The sequence below is a fragment of the Carcharhinus amblyrhynchos genome, chromosome 15 (genome assembly GCF_965287045.1).
Source record: "Carcharhinus amblyrhynchos chromosome 15, sCarAmb.v2.hapA, whole genome shotgun sequence".
Lineage (NCBI taxonomy): Eukaryota > Metazoa > Chordata > Chondrichthyes > Carcharhiniformes > Carcharhinidae > Carcharhinus > Carcharhinus amblyrhynchos.
The window spans coordinates 6,864,902-6,883,355 of NC_137338.1; the positions used below are offsets into that span (position 1 = coordinate 6,864,902).

An 18,454-nucleotide genomic window follows, 5' to 3' on the forward strand; every position below is an offset into this window, starting at 1 on the left:
AAGTCCAACAGGTTTATTTGGAGTCACGAGCTTTTGGAGCGCTGCTCCTTCATCAGGAGTGTGGAGCCACTCACCTGAGGAAGGAGCAGTGCTCCGAAACCTCGTGATTTCAAATAAACTTGTTGAACTTTAACCTGGTGTTGTGCCCACTCCAGTCCAACGCCGGCATCTCCACATCAAGGGGGATTAGCAGGGTAAATATGTGGACTTACGGGAATAGGGCCTGGGTGGGATTGTGATCGGTGCAGATGTGGTGATATTGAGGTAGAGATTCTGCTTGGGGACAATCGCTGATTCCAAAGTTGCCCATTTTGAAATGTTTTCCATTGGGTTCTCACTAAAAAAATGCCAAGCGCAAAGTGTGCGCTGATCCCAATGAAATTGGGCAGTGTTTTCAATAGTGATTATTTTAAGATAAATGCAAAATACTGCAGATGTTGGGATCTGAAACAAAAACAGAAAAATGCTGGAAAATCTCAGCAGGTCTCACAGCCTCTGGGTGGCACAGTGGCACAGTGGTTAGCACTGTTGCCTCACAGTGCTAAGGACCAGGGTTCAATTCCGGCCTTGGAGCATTGTCTGTGTGGAGTTTGCATGTTCTCCCTGTGTCTGTGTGGGTTTCCTGCCACAGTCCAAAGATGTGTGGATTGGATTGATTGGCCATGCTAAATTGACTCGAGTATGGGGGATTGTAAGAAGTCTCACAACACCAGATTAAAGTCCAACAGATTTATTTGGTAGCACAAGCTTTCAGAGTGCTGTTCCTTCTTCAAGCGAGTCTGACTCCAAATAAACTTAATAGAACATAGAACGCTACAGCACAAACAGGCCCTTCGGCCCACAAGTTGCACCGATCATATCCATACCTACCAGGCTGATCTATAACTCTCAATCCCATTAAATCCCATGTACTCATCCAGAAGTCTCTTAAAAGACCCCAGCGAGTTCGCCTCTACCACCACTGATGGCAGCCAATTCCATTCACTCACCATCCTCTGAGTGGAAAACTTACCCCTAACATCTCCTCTGTACCTGCTCCCCAGCACCTTAAACCTGTGTCCTCTCACAGCAACCATTTCAGCCCTGGGAAATAGCCTCTGAGAATCCACCCTATCTATACCTCTCAACATGTTATAAACCTCTATCAGGTCACCTCTCAACCTTCGTCTCTCCAGAGAGAAGAGACCAAGCTCCCTCAACCTATCTTCGTAAGGCATGCCTCCCAATCCAGGCAACATCTTTGTAAATCTCATTTGCACCCTCTCAATAGCTTCCACATCCACAAACTTGTTGGACCTTAACCTGGTGTCGTGAGACTTCTTGCTGAGTTCACCCCAGTCCAACACCGGCATCTCCACACCAGGGGGGAGAATTAGCAGGGTAAATATGTATGGTTATTGGGGTAGGACCTGAGTGGGATTGTGGTCGGTGCAGACTCGATGGGCCGAATGGCCTCATTCTGCACTGTAGGGATTCTACACTTCATGGATTCGATGATCTGTGGAGAGAGAAAGGAGCTCTGACGAAGGGTCATCTAGACTCGGTCTCTGCTCTCACCACAGACGCTTGCAGAGATTTTCCAGATTTTTCTATTATTGTGTCAGGAATTATTTTAAATTTGTTTTTGATTTAAAAAGAATTCCTTGCTGCGCCTCAGACTGGTAACCTGATGCAATTTGGTTATTGCAGCTAGAGATGGGTTTATCACACAAAAGAATAGCTTGCTAAATCGCAAGCCACCATCTGTGAGTAACCTGACTTAAGATATGAAAAACCAGCTGTCAACTATTTCAGTAAAATGAAAAAAAAAATTCAGACATTTGGGGACTTATCTATTAGTGGCTCAGAGGTGAAAAATTCTTTTCCCATTTCTGGAGCTTCCTGGAACATTTACAAATGACTCCAATTTGTGGGCAGACCTCAACTCCAGGTGATGGGGGCGGTTCTCCCAGTCTGGTTGATATACTCTAACAGAGGCCGTGAGCAGGTTCCGCATTTGGCACCATGGCCTCCCCAAGTCTCCTAGTGCTGGATTTGCGATACCGTCAACTCCATGCCAGAAATCGGTGCGGAGCTGCGTAAATTATTCTAATGACGACCTGCGTCTGATTGGTGGATCCCAGATTGAAGCAATGCCCAGGGGGTCACCTTGGCACTGCCCACCAGGCATCGGGCAGTGCCAAAGGGGCATGGCCTAATGAAGGTGGGGCCTAATTTGGAGGGCCTAATGCGGGCATGGTCTCTGGGAGGGGAGGAGGGGCTCAATGGGTGGAGGTGGGGGGGGGGGGGTCCCACTACTACCACTCTGCACTCTGGCTTGGTGACAGAGCGATTGGGGTTAGCCATTGGAATGGGGGTTGGGGGGTGGAGGGGGTGGATGGTGGCCTGCTGGGAGGATTGGGACTGTGAGCATGGGGAACCACTGCGGGGAGGAGAGGGAAGTCTGCCAGTGGGAGGGTAGAGTCGAGGAAATTGGCACTGCTGTGGGGGGGCGACATAGATCAAGGCGGGCTGGGGGTTTGGGGAAGTCAACAATTGTGTGGTGGGGGTGGGGAGGTCTCATGGCCAGCAATGCAGGGGTCCCAGGGCTGGCCAGCAATCAAATTGGCAAGCGATAGGGGAGCTGACAGTGCGAGGCTCGTGAGCATGCAATGATCTCAGTGCTGACAGATTGGCGCATGCGCCATGGCCCACTCAGTGCTATGTTGCCGGTCTCTCCAATGGGAATGGGCCCTACGAGGTCTAAAGTTAAGGATAGGGTACAGGTAAGGGAAGAGGCCGAGGATGTCCCAATTGGTGGCGTTACGGCAAATAGGGTCCAGGTGAAGGCTGGGATGAAAGCGCTTTATCTGAATGCACGAAGCATTCGGAATAAAGTGGATGAGCTGGTGGCGCAGATCGACACAAATGGATACGATCTGGTGGCCATTACAGAGACGTGGCTGCAAGGTGACAGGGACTGGGAGATGAATGTACAGGGCTATCAAGTGTTTAGGAAGGATAGGCAGGAGGAAAGAGGGGGTGGCGTAGCTCTGCTGATTAAGGATAGTATCAAGGTGGTAGCAAGGGATGATATCGGAGCCAAAGAGCAGAACGTGGAATCGTTGTGGGTGGAGATTAGGAACAGCAAAGGGAGGAAGACGCTGGTGGGTGTCGTCTATAGGCCCCCGAATAATGACCTGGAGGTGGGGCGGGCTGTTAACACGCAAATAAGTGCGGCGTGCAGGAATGGGACGGCAGTAGTTATGGGAGATTTCAATCTGCATATTGATTGGTCGACCCATGTTGGACGAGCTGGGCTCGAGGAGGAGTTCTTGGAATGCTGCCGGGATAATTTCCTTGAACAGTGTGTGTTGGAGCCGACGAGGGAGCGAGCTATCTTGGATCTGGTGCTATGTAATGAGGCGGGTAGAATTAGGGACCTTGCGGTGAAGGATCCTCTTGGAGAGAGTGATCATTGTATGGTGGAGTTTCTGGTGCAGATGGAGGAGGAGAAAGTGGGTTCCCGGACACGCGTCCTTTGTTTGAATAGAGGGGAGTATGGTAGGATGAGAGAAGAATTGGCGAATGTGGACTGGGGGAGTGCGTTGGAAGGTAGGTCTGCTGAGGAGCAGTGGAGGATCTTTAAGGAGATCTTTCTTGGTGCTCAGCAGAAATTTATTCCGATGGTTAAAAAGGACAGTAGGAAGAGAGGTAATAAGCCGTGGATAACGAAGGAGGTGAAGGAAAGTGTTAAATTAAAAGCGGAGGAATTTAGAGTAGCTAAGAGTAGTGGGCGAGAAGAGGATTGGGAAAGGTTTAAATGTCAACAAAGATTGACAAAGAAGTTGATAAAGAAGGGTAGGAGAAGCTATGAGGCTGGGCTAGCACTTAATATAAAAAAGGATAGCAAGAGTTTTTATAAATATATAAAAAGGAAGAGGCTGGCTAGGGTGAACGTTGGTCCTTTAGAGGATGAGAAAGGGGAGCTAGTGGTAGGGGATGGGGATATGGCTAAGGTCTTGAATAACTTTTTTGTTTCTGTCTTCACGGAGGAGGACGTGAATAATTTGCCGGGTGTTAGCGATGGAAAGGTGGTAGGAATGGAGGGTCTTAATGACATTACTGTTACTAGAGAGGTGGTGCTCGACAGACTGGAGGGGCTGATTGTGGACAAGTCCCCAGGACCGGATGGAATGCATCCGAGGGTTCTGAAAGAAATGGCGGAGGTTATAGTGGATGCCTTGGTGGTTATTTTCCAGACGTCGCTGGATTCCGGGGAAGTGCCGGAAGATTGGAAAACGGCTAATGTTACGCCGTTGTTTAAGAAGGGTGCCAGGCAAAAGGCGGGGAATTATAGGCCGGTTAGTTTAACGTCTGTGGTAGGTAAAATGTTAGAATCCGTCATTAAGGAGGAAATTGCGAGGCATCTTGAAGGGAATTGCTTGATAGGGCAGACGCAACACGGTTTCATTAAAGGGAAGTCGTGTCTGACAAATTTACTGGAGTTCTATGAGGATGTGTCTAGGGCAGTGGATAGAGGAGAGCCGGTGGATGTGGTCTTTCTTGATTTTCAGAAGGCGTTTGACAAGGTACCTCACAAGAGGTTATTGCAGAAGGTCAGGGGACAGGGAGTTGGGGGTAGGGTGTTAGCGTGGATAGAGGATTGGTTGTCAAATAGGATGCAGAGAGTGGGGGTCAATGGGTGCTATCGGATTGGCGGTTGGTGACTAGTGGGGTGCCCCAGGGGTCGGTGCTGGGGCCTCAGCTATTTACCATTTATATAGATGATCTGGAGGAGGGAACCGAGTGCAGGATGTCGAAATTTGCTGATGACACCAAGATTGGGGGAAAGGCAAATTGTGCGGAGGGTGTGGAGAGTCTGCAGAAGGATCTAGATAGGCTGGGCGAATGGGCCAGGAAATGGCAAATGGAATTTAATGTTGGCAAGTGTGAGGTGGTCCACTTTGGTAGGAAGAATGGTAGGAAGGACTATTACTTACGTGGCGAAAAACTGCAGCAGGCGACGGTGCAGAGGGACCTCGGGGTCCTTGTGCATGAGTCGCAAAAACCCAGCTTGCAGGTGCAGCAGGTGGTCAGGAAGGCGAATGGGATGCTGGCCTTCATAGTGAGGGGGATTGAATATAAAAGTAGGGAGGTCTTGCTGCAGCTGTATAGGGCATTGGTGAGGCCGCAGCTGGAGTACTGTGTGCAGTTTTGGGCGCCGCACCTGCGCAAGGATATTTTGGCCCTGGAGGGAGTGCAGAGGAGGTTTACTAGGCTGATACCGGAGTTGAGGGGATTGAGCAATGAGGAGAGGCTGAATAAACTAGGCTTGTACTCGTTAGAGTTTAGAAGAATGAGGGGAGATCTCATTGAGACGTATAAGATGATGAATGGGATGGATAGGATAGAGGTGGAGAGACTCTTCCCGCTCAAAACAGACAGTAGGACTAGGGGGCACAGCCTCAAGATAAAGGGGAGGCGGTTTAGAACGGAGTTGAGGAGGAACTTCTTCACTCAAAGGGTGGTGAATCTCTGGAATTCTCTGCCCGTTGAAGTGGTGGAGGCTGCCTCGCTAAATATTTTTAAGAAGCGGGTTGATGGGTTCTTGATAAGAGAGGGGATTAAGGGTTATGGGGAGAGGGCGGGAAAGTGGAACTGAGCCACAACAGATCAGCCATGATCTTATTGAATGGCGGGGCAGGCTCGAAGGGCTAGATGGCCTACTCCTGCTCCTATTTCTTATGTTCTTATGTTCTCTCAGCGTGATTCACACTACAGACGCTTGTGTGATCCACATAGTACGGAAGATTCATTTTGAAAATCCTGCTGAGAAAAACCAGTGAGATTTACTCCATGCTGGGTACCCAGATTTGACACTTGGATCTTTTTCAGGAGAATCCCACCTGATGTTTTTAAAACAAGCAGCAGAACGTGGGTGCACGAGTACACAAAACTTGCGCTTAAAAGTGTGATGCTTCGTGGGCACTTGGTGGGGGGCGGAATTAGGACAGAGATAGAACAAGCAACTGGCAATTTGCAGAACGTTAAGTCTAAGTTACACTTGTCATCGTTAAAGAAAAGATTTTCTGGTCATTTATCTCGTTACTAAAAGCGGGGGATTGCTTCTTTTAATTTTTTCATGGGATATGGGCATCGCTGGCAAAGCTGGCATTTGTTGCCCATTCCAAATTGGCCTTGAACTGTATGTCTCATTAGGTCTTTTCAGAGGACAGTCAACCCCCTTTGTGTGGTCACATTTAGGCCAGACCAGGTGGCAGATTTCCTTCCCTAAAGGGCATTGGTGAACCAGATGGGCTTTTACAGCAATGGTTGTCATGGTCACCTTTACTAAGATCAGCCTTCAAATACAGATTTATTAATTGAATTAACTTCCACCAGCCGCAATGGTGGGATTTGAACCCTTTCCCTCAGAACATTAGTCTGGGCCTCTGGATTACTAGGCCAGGGACATTACCACTACACTACTCTCTCCCTAAATGCACACATCTCCTATATTACAACAGGGACTACACTTCAAAAAGACTTCATTGGTCAGAAAACAGTTTAGACATCTTTGAGATTGAGAAAGATGCTATGGAAATGCAAGATATTTATTTTAACAAAAAAACAAAGTGATAAGCATAGATAGGATCAAAAACTAGTATTCTTAGATGTCTCATCTTCTCTCCCCCATCTCTAATGCCTTGGACTCCCTCAATCCAGTAGGACAAGGGAACTGGGTGCATGGGAATAGCATCACCTCAAAGCTTCCCTCCAAGACACACACAAAACAAACTTGGAACTCGATCACTGGTCCCTGATTATTCTCTTTGTTTATTATTTCATGGGCTTGTTGGCCAGGCTAACATTTGTTGCCAATCTCTAATTGCCCTTGATTGGCACCACATCTACAAGCATCCATTCCTTCCACCACCGACACTCAGTAGCAGCAGTGTGTACTATTTACAAGATGCACTGCAGCAATTCACCAAAGATCCTTAATCTTCCACACCCGCTACCACTTCCATCTGCAAGAACAAGGGCAGCAGATACATGGGAAGACCACCACTTGCAAATTCCCCTCCAAGCCACTCATCATCCTGACTTGGAAATATATCGCCATTTCTTCACAGTCGCTGGGTCAAAATCCTGGAATTCCCTTCCTACCAGCATTGTGGGTCAACCCACAGCACATGGACTGTAGCGATTCAAGATGGCAGCTCACCATTACCTTCTCAAGGGCAACTAGGGATGGGCAATAAATGCTGGCCAGCAAGCGATACCCATGTCCCATGGATGAATTAATAAAAAGATGGTGATGAGCTGCCTTTTCTTCAAATATAGAATTCTATTGAATCCTACAGCACACAAGGAGGCTATTCGGCCCATCGAGTCTGCACTGACCACAATCCCACCTAGTAACCCCACACATTTACCCTGCTAATCCACCTGACACTAAGGAGCAATTTAGTATGGCCAATCAACCTAACCCGCACATCTTTGGACCGTGGGAGGAAACAGGACCACCTGGAGGAAACCCATGCAGACATGGGGAGGATGTGCACAGACAGTGACCCAAGCCAGGAATCTGGCCAGGTCCCTGGCACTGTGAGGCAGCAGTGCTCATCACTGTGCCAACGTGCTGCCCCTTCTTGAACTGTTGCAATCTATCTGGTGCAGACATACCCACTGTACTGTTAAGGAGGGAGTTCCAGAATCTTGACCCAATGGCAGTGAAGGAGCAGTGACAGATTTCCAAATCAGGATGATGAGGGACTTGCATGTTTGCATGCAGCCACTGCCCTTGTTCTTCTCGGTGGAAGAGGTCATGAGTTTAAAGGATGCTGTTGAAGAATCTTTGGTGCGTCGCTGCAGTGCATTTTACAGATGGTGCACGCTGCTGCCACTATGTTGATGATGGAGGATGTGAGTGTTTAAGGAGGTGGATGGAGTGCTGCTCAAGCAGGTTACTTGTCCTGAATAATGTGGGACTTCTTGTTGGGATTGGAGCCACAATTATTCAGCTAGTTGAAGAGAATTTCGTCACCTTCCTGACTTAGGCCCAGACGGCGGGGAGTCAGGGGGTGAGTTACTCGCCACAGAATCACCAGCCTCTGACCAGCTCTCGTAGCCACAGTCCTGTTCAGCCGGACCAGGGCAGATGGAGAAATTTGGATTGAATAAAAATCTGCACTCAAAAGTCTACAGATGGCCATCAAACCATTGTGGGTTGGCATGAAAACCCATCTACTTCACTAATGTCCTTTAGGAAAGGAAATCTGTTCTTGACCTCTCTGGCCTACATGTGATGTGGCTGATGCTCAAATGCTCTGAAATGGAGGGCAGTCAGGGATGGACAATAAATACTGGCCCAGCCAGCTGAGCCCACATCCAGTGAATGAATGAAAAAAAACACCTGGTTAATGGTAATCCCCACAATGTGGAGCGCTGAATCAAAACCCCATTCTCCCTTCCGAACAGTCATCTAGCAATATGTTATAGAATCATAGAATCCCTACAGTGCAGAAAAAGGCCATTCAACCCATTAAGCATGCACCAACAACAATCCCACCCAGGCCCCATCCCCATAACCCAACAAATTTACCCTGCTTATCTTGAGCAAGAATTGACAGAATCACAGAATTCTGATAGTGCAGAACAAGGCCATTCGGCCCACAGAGTCTACACCATCAACATTTCCACCCAGGCCCATCTACTTGTAACCACCACGAAATCCCTCCAGCACTAAAAGGCAATCCCACCCAGACCTGTTCCCTACAGCCCCAAGTATTTACCCGGCTAATTCCCCTAACCTACACATCTTGGACACTAAGGGGCAATTTAGCATGGCCAATGCACCTAACCCATACAGCTTTGGAATGTGGGAGGAAACTGGACCACCCGGAAGAAATACATGCAGACGCAGGGAGAACTCCACACAGACATTCAACCAAGGCTGGGATCGAACCCTGGCCCGGTGAGGCAGCAGTCTGACAATTGATGCCAGCCATGAATTACAATTACTTTGGGAGTGCCTTAGCTACACCAACTGCAGCAGGTCAAGAAGGTGGCCCTGCGCCACTTTCTCAAGCACAAGTAAGGGCGATCAAGAGGTTTTGGTCCTGCCGGTGATGCCGACATCCTGAACAAGAACATTTAGGGAACAGCAGAACACCTGAGTCCATCATGCTGAGAAGAGCAAATGTTATGAAAGGAAAGGCAGAACTCCTGCGTGCTGAACTTACATTGAATATCCAAATGCATGCTTTTCTGGTCTTGTCCAATTGGACTCCTGGCTTCACAATGATACACCCCTGAGTCACTGGGCTCGATATTCCTGATGTGCAGTGAAGATTTCCCCATCTGTCTCCGCACGTCAATCCTCCCATCAAGTATCTGTGCATAATAACGAAAAGATAGATCATTAGTTTAGTGATAGTGGCAGACGCTAACTTACAATGACTACAAATTCAACACGCAGTTGTCATTCATGAATGGCATGGTGCCACAGTGGTTAACACTGCTGCCTCACAGCGCCAGGGACCTGGGTTCAATTCCAGCCTTGGGTGATTGTCTGTGTGGAGTTTGCATATTGTCCCTGTGTCTGCGTGGGTTTCCTCAGGTGTTCCAGTTTCCTCCCACAGTCCAAAATGTGCGGGTTAGGTGCATTGGCCAGGCTAAATTACCCCTTGGTGTCAAGGAAATTAGCAGGGTAAATATGTAGGGTTACAAGAATAGGGTCTGGACAGGATTGTTATCGGAGCCTAATGGGCCAAATGGCCTCTTTCTATGATTCTGTAACATATTGGTAGATAGCTTAACTATAATATAAAATAAAGTAGAACATATTAAAATAATTGTGCAGTTATAAACACTTTGGTGTATAAATAATGGCAACATGTTGCAAAATGCAGGTCTCCTTAATTGCAGAATATAAATGAAAGGTCCACTGGGTTCTGCATTTTTGTATTAGATTCCATAGATCAAACTCTGTCAGGTTGAGTTAATTAAATTCTCGATCATTTAAATACTATGAGTTATAAAATCTATTATAAAATCAGAACAACTGACTGTTAACTTTTCAGGGAATAAATCCCCACATTAATCAACATTGGGCCTGAATGGAACTTAAAAAAATAATGAAGGTAATTGAGACTTTGAACAAGTGTGCAAAGTCAGGGGAGGTTGGTAAAGAATTGATGGAGGAATTTCCACCGCAGGTTTCTGACTGTGGGTATTGTAATGTAGTCTGTTGCTGCAATGTATTAGAGAGATGGCAATGAGCTGCAGGTCTTAAAAAATGGCTCCAACTCTCCGTAACAAAGCTGCCAAACTTTCTCTTCCAGTGTAGCTATCCTTACCGCCCGCTGTGTTCTCTCGCTGTTAATTGGCTGCCTCCCACTGCTCACTGAGAGTAACCATTACAGAAGTCATCCTTGTTTACAAGTATGAAAATAGCATAGCTTTCCTCCACCCTACTTAAAGAGTGAGCATATTAAATCTATGTCAGACTCGGGGATAATTGCGCCCTGTGGTGCACTGCAGACGTCTCGCAATTTTCCCTCCAGTTATTTTTCATTTGTTTCATTTCTCTCCTTGAAGGCACTGAGGGTTTCTTGGGGATCAACTGATCCAGGTAGAGGCAGCAGTGCTAACCAGTGTGCCACCGTGGGTAGCACAATGGCACTGTGGTTAGCACATTTGCCTCACAGCACCATGGACCAGGGAATGGGTTTGGTTCCCAGCTTAGATCACTGTCTATGTGGAGTTTGCACCTTCTCCCCGTGTTTGCGTGGGTTTCCTCTGAATGCTCCGGTTTCCTCCCACAGTCCAATGATATGTAGGTTAGATGCATTGGCAATGCTAAATTGCCCCTTAGTGTCCCAAGATGCGTCGATCAGTGGGATTAACAGGGTAAATATGTGGGGTTACGAGGATCAGGCCTAGGTGGAATTGTTGTTGGTACAGCCCGATGGGCCAAATGGCCTCCTTCTTCATTGTAATGTTTCAATGGTTTATGGTCCTTCATGTCTGAGGCAGGCAGTGAGCAATTCAACAATGATACCTTGTATTTATACATTGCTTTTAATGTCGTAAAAAGCAATCCATGGCATTTCATGGCAGGATAAACAGACAGGGGTTGAAAGCAAGTCAGAAAACAAGACATTCAGGCAATTCAGCAAACACTTGCTCAAATAGATAGTCTGAAAGATGAGAAAGAGAGGGACTGGGAGGTTTTGGGGGTGGGGAGTTTTGGAGCATAGCCAGCTGAAAGCACATCCATCTTGGGGGAGGGACAATGAAAATTGGGGATGCTCGAGAGGCCAAGATTACAAGAGCAGCAAGATCCCGAAGGCTTGTAGGGCTGAAAGGGATGACAGAGAGATGAAGGGGCTGAAGGAATTGAGGAATTCGACTGTGAGGCAAAGGGCTGAATTTTCTCATCATGCCCGCCAAGAGAATCATGCCTCACAGTGCCAGGGACCCGGGTTCGATTCCCGACTTGGGTCACGATCTGGGTGGAGTCTGCACATCCCCCCCGTGTCTGTATGGGTTTCCTCCGATGCTCCAGTTTCTTGGCACAGTCTGAAAGATGTGCTAGTTAGGTGCATTGGCCAGGCTAAATTCCTCTTTAGGCCTTGGAGTATGGCGACTAGCAGATTTTCACAGTAACTTCATTGCACTGTTAATGTAAGCCTACTTTTGACGATAATAAACAAAATAACTAAAATATTGGCGGTGTAAACGAAGGTGAATTTCTCTTCTGGAGGAAAATAATTTACATATCTGAATCACCTTTCAAGATGTCAGCCTCCCCCAATAGTGTTTTGTATGCTCATGTGTGCTAAATCTCTGTGGCTCTTTATTTTGGGGCTAAAGGGATCAAGGGATACTGGGGGGATCGGGATATTGAATTTGATGATCAGCCATGATCAAGATGAATGGTGGAGCAGACTCGAAGGGCTGAATGGCCTGCTCCTGCTTCCAGTTGCTATAAGTTTCTATGTGGCCTTGGGTGGAATTTTCCAATCTTGGATGAGCACAGCCTGAAAATCCCATCCCGAGAGTGTTAACATCTGGGCCAGGAGCTAATGTCGCTCGGTGAAGGTGCAGGGGCGATGTGTGAACGGGAGTTGGCGTGTGTTTGGAGATGGACAACAGTGTGTTGGATCAGCTGAAGCTTACAGAGGACGCAGTGCAATATGTTGGTAATAAGAGATTTGCAGGAGTTGTGTCCAGCAGCATGGAAGAGGGTTTTGGCAGCAAAGGTGTTGAGGCTGGGGAAGATAGGAACACGGGACTTCAGGGCAGGAATAAGCCATTCAGCTCTTCAAGCTTGCTCAACAAGATCATGGCTGATAATGGCCTGAACACACTTTCTCCGTCTGCCCATAACCCTTGACTCACTTATTGATCAAAAATCTGTCTAGCTTGGCTTTGAATAACTTCAATAACCCATCTTCCACTGCTCTCTGGGGAAGAGAATTATTCCAAAGACAAATGATACGAGCTGGCGGTCCGCCGCGAGGCGAGCTACCGCCTGTCCCAGCCCTACCTCTCGATGCTCCCCTGATGCTCTTGGCTGAGTGTCTTGGGGGCCCGAATGTGGATGATCTGGAAGGATGGCAAAAGTTGCAGCAGGACATAGATAGGATGCAGGACTGGGCGGAGAAGTGGCAGATGGACTTCAACGCGGATAAATGTGTAGTCGTCCATTTTGGCAGAACCAACGGGATGAACGAGTACACTATCAAGGGCAGAAGTCTGAGTAGTGTTGAGGAGCAGAAGGATCTTGGGGTCCGGGTCCACAGGACTCTTAAATCAGCCTCGCAGGTGGAGGAGGTGGTCAAGAAGGCGTATGGTGTACTGGCCTTCATTAATCGAGGGATTGAGTTTAGGAGTCGGGAGGTAATGCTGGAACTTTATAAGACCCTTGTCAGGCCTCATTTGGAGTATTGTGCGCAGTTCTGGTCGCCTCACTATAGGAAGGATGTAGAAGCTATTGAAAGGGTGCAGAGGAGATTTACAAGGATGTTGCCTGGACTGGGAGGCATGCCTTATGAAGTTAGGTTGAGGGAGCTGGGACTCTTTTCCCTGGAGAGACGAAGGTTGAGAGGCGACCTGATAGAAGTTTACAAAATGTTGAGAGGAATAGATAGGGTGGACTCTCAGAGGCTATTTCCCCGGTTTGAAATGGTCGCTATGAGAGGACACAGATTTAAGGTGCGGGGAGGGAGGTTCAGAAGTGATGTTAGGGGTAAGTTTTTCACTCAGAGGGTGGTGAGTGAATGGAATCGGCTGCCGTCAGTGGTGGTGGAGGCGAACTCGCTGGGGTCTTTTAAAAGACTTCTGGATGAGTATATGGGGTTTAATGAGATTGAGGGTTATAGATAGGTCTGTAGGTTGGTAGGTGATGATGTGATCGGTGCAACTTGTGGGCCGAAGGGCCTGTTTGTGCTGTAGTGTTCTATGTTCTATGTTCTATGTTCTATGATACTCTTATAGAAAAAAAATCTCTTTATCTCCATCTTAAAAGGAAGACCTCTTATACTTAAACTATGTCTCCTAGTTGTAGTCTACCCAGAAGTGGAAACATCCCCCCGGGAATCCATCCCAGATGTGGTGATGTTCCAGAGGTGGAAGCAGGCCAGGCAGCTTGGGTGATGGGGAAGATATAGGATCAGAAACTCCACTCTTAAACTGATATTAAGTGATATTAAGGAATCAGTTGGTCTTCTTTATACTGAATCTCACAGGACACGTATGCGTTTGTGCAAGTGATAATGCTGGAGTCAGCTGCTGGAAAATAGTAAAATAGAGTCCAGCCTTGAGTATCATGCTTTTCTTTATATTTGCCTGATTGAGGCCCAAAGTTGTCTATTACACATGCAGGACGCAGAAGAGGTTTACCACAATGTTGCCTGGTTTGGAGGATACGGACAATGAAGACAGGTTGAACAAACTCTGATTGTTTTTGTTGGAGCGGTGAGGGGTTGGGGGGGGCGGGGCGGGGGGGGCGGTGCAGGAGGGCAAGGCGGGGGTGGGGAGGAGGGGGGAGGTAACCTGTTAGAGGTTTACAAGATTATGACAGGCTTAGAAAGAATGGATAGTCAGAGTCTTTATCCCAAGGTCGAAGGGTCAATTACTCGGGGCATAGTTTGAGAGTGAGGGGGAAAGGTTAAAAGAGTTTGAGAGAGAGGGGGGAAGTTTAAAAGAGACGTAAGAGGCAGGTTTTTCGCACAGAGGGTGGTGAATGCCTGGAACGCGCTGCTGGGGGAGGTGGTGAAAGCAGATTCTATAACAACGTTCAACAGGCATCTGGATAAATACATGAATCGGCAGGGAATAGAGGGATATGGACCATATAGAGGTCAGAAAATATTAGATTAGAGAGGCATCTGTGTTGGCACGTCTTGGTTGGCTCTACTGTGCTGTACTATCCTTTGATCTCATTGTTCTTTGTTCTTCTAAATGTCAGGGAATATAAATTCATTTTGCTCAGCCTCTCATCATTCTGCAACTCTCTCATCCCAGGAATCAACCTCGTGACCCTGACTCCAATAAAATCCAATTCCAATTAAATACAACAATGCAGATGTGGACTGAACCGGGCTCTACACAAACGAAACATCTCTCCCTCAGCTGCAAATTGCTATAATCTGTGATAATTCCAAACATTGCTACTCACATTAAGATAGCAGTCTGTTTTAATTTCTCCTCCAACCTCTTTCTATCATGAGTACCCTCTGGGGAAAAAAAGTACTTGCAGCCTAAACAATGCATTATTAACAGTGCATTTAAATGGAAGTGGTTCTCCCACAGGGTAGTCCAATCTCAATGGCGCTGGTACATGGAAAACAAGGAAGAGGAAGAACCTTGGGGAGGATTCATGACAAACTTCATTTCCGTGTCTTTCTCTATTTTCATTCTTTTGCCCGAGTGAGACAGCACTCAGGTTTAAACCCTGCCAGAGTAGCGAATTGGTTAAACCCTTCATTTTGAGACTGTGTTTGAATGTTTGCAATAACTTGCAAGTTATATTGCCTGAAGGATGTTGACTGAAATGATGGATATTGAAGAAAACAAAGGATGTTGTCCAGTACTCAACATGTTTTCTGCTATTTTAAATCTTGTAGGCTATAAATACGGAAACCGCACCGTGGGATATTTAGTTCCATTGGATTCACTCCAGCATCTTGCGAGGTAAAGGTAAAACGTAGAAAAATAGAAGATAGGAGCAGGAATAGACCATTTTGGCCTTCAAGCTTTCTCTGCCATTCATTACGATCATGGCTGATCGGCCAAATCAGTAGCCTACAGTAGCTTGCTGCAGTGTCGCGATGATACTTCTCCTCTTTATTGGGGATATTATGCTAGAGATTCAATAGTTTTCATGAGTCTAAGGAAATTTGGAATGTCTGCTACGACTCTCACCAATTTTTACAGATGCACCATAAAAGTCATTCTTTCCAGCTTTCACTGCTTGGTGTGGCTCCTGCTCTGTCTAAGACTGCAAGAGACTACAAAGGTTTGTGAATAAAGCCCAGTCTATCACACAAACCAGCCTCCCATCCATTGGCTCCATCTACACTTCCTGCTATACTTCTGTCTACACTTCCTTGGAAAAGCAGCCGGTGTAATCAAGGACCCCACACATCCCAGACATTCTCTCTTTCACTTCATTCTGTCAGGAAAAAGATGCAAAAGTCTGAGATCACGTAACAACTGACTCAAGAACAGCTTCTTCCCTAGCTTACATTAGGCTGATCTTTCTCTAAACACTAGCTGTTACCATAACACTACATTGTGCACTCCCTCTCCTTCCCTTCCCTATGTATGGTATGCTTTGTCATATAGCGTGCAATAAACTATACTTTTCACTGTATCCCTATACATGTGTCACTAAGAAATTAAATCAAATCAAATCAATATTGATCTTGTTGCCTGACTCTAGAGCATTGGAATCAGCGGGTATAATCCTACGGCACAGAGGGAGGATATTTGGCCCGTCATTCTGACATGGATTATAATCCTAGCCCATTTGTGGGGCTATTCACAATCAGGAGTACCTCTTGGATGATCATTCTCACTTTAGGTTGAGAAATACAAGCCCCCCCCTAGACATTTAAATGGGTCTGAAGAGCCAAACTAACTCTCTCTGAAAGAAAGGCACCGCCAGAGAATATTAGTATCTCCAGATAGCCATTTTAATAAGTTTCAGCTGGATTATTACAACCCAGTTAGTAAAAATGTACATGCATCTCTCCTCAAAAATGTACCTCTCCATTAAAGAGTTTACAGAGGTAGGATCTTGAGTTTGCATCCAAAAGACTAAGGCCAGGACTATACGACCTCACCTGAGGCTGGGATTCTCCTGTCCCACTGCAGTGAGTAGATATTTGGCTGGCAGTGGTAGTAGGGTGTGCAAGATCAGAGAATTCCAGCCAAAATAAAACAATATCATTTCTAATTCATTTTGTTTATTAAAGAACTAAAAATGTAATTCACTTTCTTTGGTAATTACAACATTGACAGTCCAGAAAAAGTAAGTATACCTTGTTTCCAATAGTGAATCCAGGTTTTATTCATCTTATGGGGAGATATTTAAAATATCCATCATTACGTAGAGTAGCATTGTTATAAAGGGGAGGTTGACCCCTCTCTGAGAGATAACATCTAACCACTCGAAGAGGCCGCAGCTGGAGTACTGTGTGCAGCTTTGGTCACCGCACTTGCGGAAGGATATATTGGCCTTGGAGGGAGTGCAGAGGAGGTTCACTAGGCTGATACCGGAGATGAGGGGGTTGGCCTATGAAGAGAGACTAAATAGACTGGGTCTGTACTCGTTGGAGTTTAGAAGGATGAGGGGGGATCTTATAGAGACGTATAAGATAATGAAGGGGATGGATAGGGTAGAGGTAGAGAGATTCTTCCCGCTCAGAAAGGATAGCAGGACTAGGGGGCACAGCCTCAAGATAAGGGGGAGGGGGGCGGTTTACATCAGAGTCGAGGAGGAACTTCTTCACTCAAAGGGTGGTGAATCTCTGGAATTCTCTGCCCATTGAAGTGGTGGAGGCTACCTCGCTAAATATATTTAAGTCACGGGTAGATAGGTTTCTGATAGACAGGGGAATTAAGGGTTATGGGGAGAAAGCGGGAAAGTGGAACTGATCCACTTCAGATCAGCCATGACCTTATTGAATGGCGGGGCAGGCTCGAAGGGCTAGATGGCCTACTCCTGCTCCTATTTCTTATATTCTTATGTTCTTATGTGCAAAACCACTCCAAGACCACAAGGAACTACAAAAAGTCGTGAATATAGTCCAACCCATCACACAACAGCTTCCCATCCATTGCCTCTGTCTACACTTGCCTGCTGCTTCGGCAAAGCAGCCAGCATAATTAAGGACCCCACAGACATTCTCTCTCCCACCTTCTTCCATCGGGAAAAAGATACAAAAGTCTGAGGTCACGTACCAACCAACTTAAGAACAGCTTCTTCCCTGCTGCTGTCAGACTTTTGAATGGACCTACCTCGCATTAAGTTAATCTTCCTCTACACTTATGACTGTACCACTACATTCTGCGCTCTCTTGTTTCCTTCTCTATGAATGGTATGTTTTGTCTATATAGCGCACAAGAAACAATATTTTTCACTCTATGTTAATACATGTGACAATAATAAATCAAAATCAAATCAAAAAGAAGTACCTCACTTTATATCTATTAAAAGTGTGTGAGAGGTAGTACGGAGTTCTTCAGCAACTTTTAGTGGTTAAATCAAAATAACTACCTGACATTCTCTCTGTAAAGTAACACTTTATAGTGGACAGGTTAACTAAATAAAACACAATTCTAATAGAATGCTCTTTTGATAAATACAATTCCTACTTATAAACAAAATAATAGATTTTTTTTAGTTACTCTCCAAATGTAATCAGGTTTTATCTTCCGGAATCTTCTGTCTTCACAAGTGAGATGAGTCTTTCTTTTGAAACAAAAATGAGTAGTGACAGATGCAGTTGCTGTGTCAGAGAGCAGTTGCTGGCTGTCTCTCTCAAGCTGAGAGCTGCCTTTCATACCCTTGGCAACATACCAGCATCCCCACAATAGGGTTGGTTCTCAGGTTACCAAAACATCAAATTTAAATCTAAGGGGCTGCTATTATTCAACTTCTTAATTTAAATTGATTAGGCAAAATTCAAAAACAGCCTGTTGTCTTGGACTGTCTGGATTCTTGATAAAATATTTCAGTCTGTATACTCAATGTGCACCTGTATCTCTCTTTCTTTTTAAACTTAGTACAGAAAGAAAACCACCTTTTTAACAAGACAATTTTTCTACACCAGCTTTGCAAAAGTATTTACTTTAAATCCCCAAGTAAAAAGCTACTGAGTCATGAGCAGAAAACCTCAATTAAGGGGAGAACCATCATTGCTACACTACAGCAAGCCACATTTACCTTGCA

The 18,454-nt window shown here is 46.1% G+C and overlaps 1 protein-coding gene across 3 annotated transcripts in view; it reads right to left on the reverse strand.

Moving 5' to 3' along the window:
- The window catches only part of ncam2a (neural cell adhesion molecule 2a), a 1,336,232-nt gene that overhangs the window by 275,252 nt on the left and 1,042,526 nt on the right, over positions 1–18,454 (reverse strand). For all 3 annotated transcript variants that reach the window (XM_080203386.1, XM_080203385.1, XM_080203387.1), the window contains exon 9: positions 9,231–9,381. In XM_080203386.1, the coding sequence (XP_080059512.1) occupies positions 9,231–9,381 (151 nt within the window). The remainder of the gene's footprint in view (positions 1–9,230; positions 9,382–18,454) is intronic.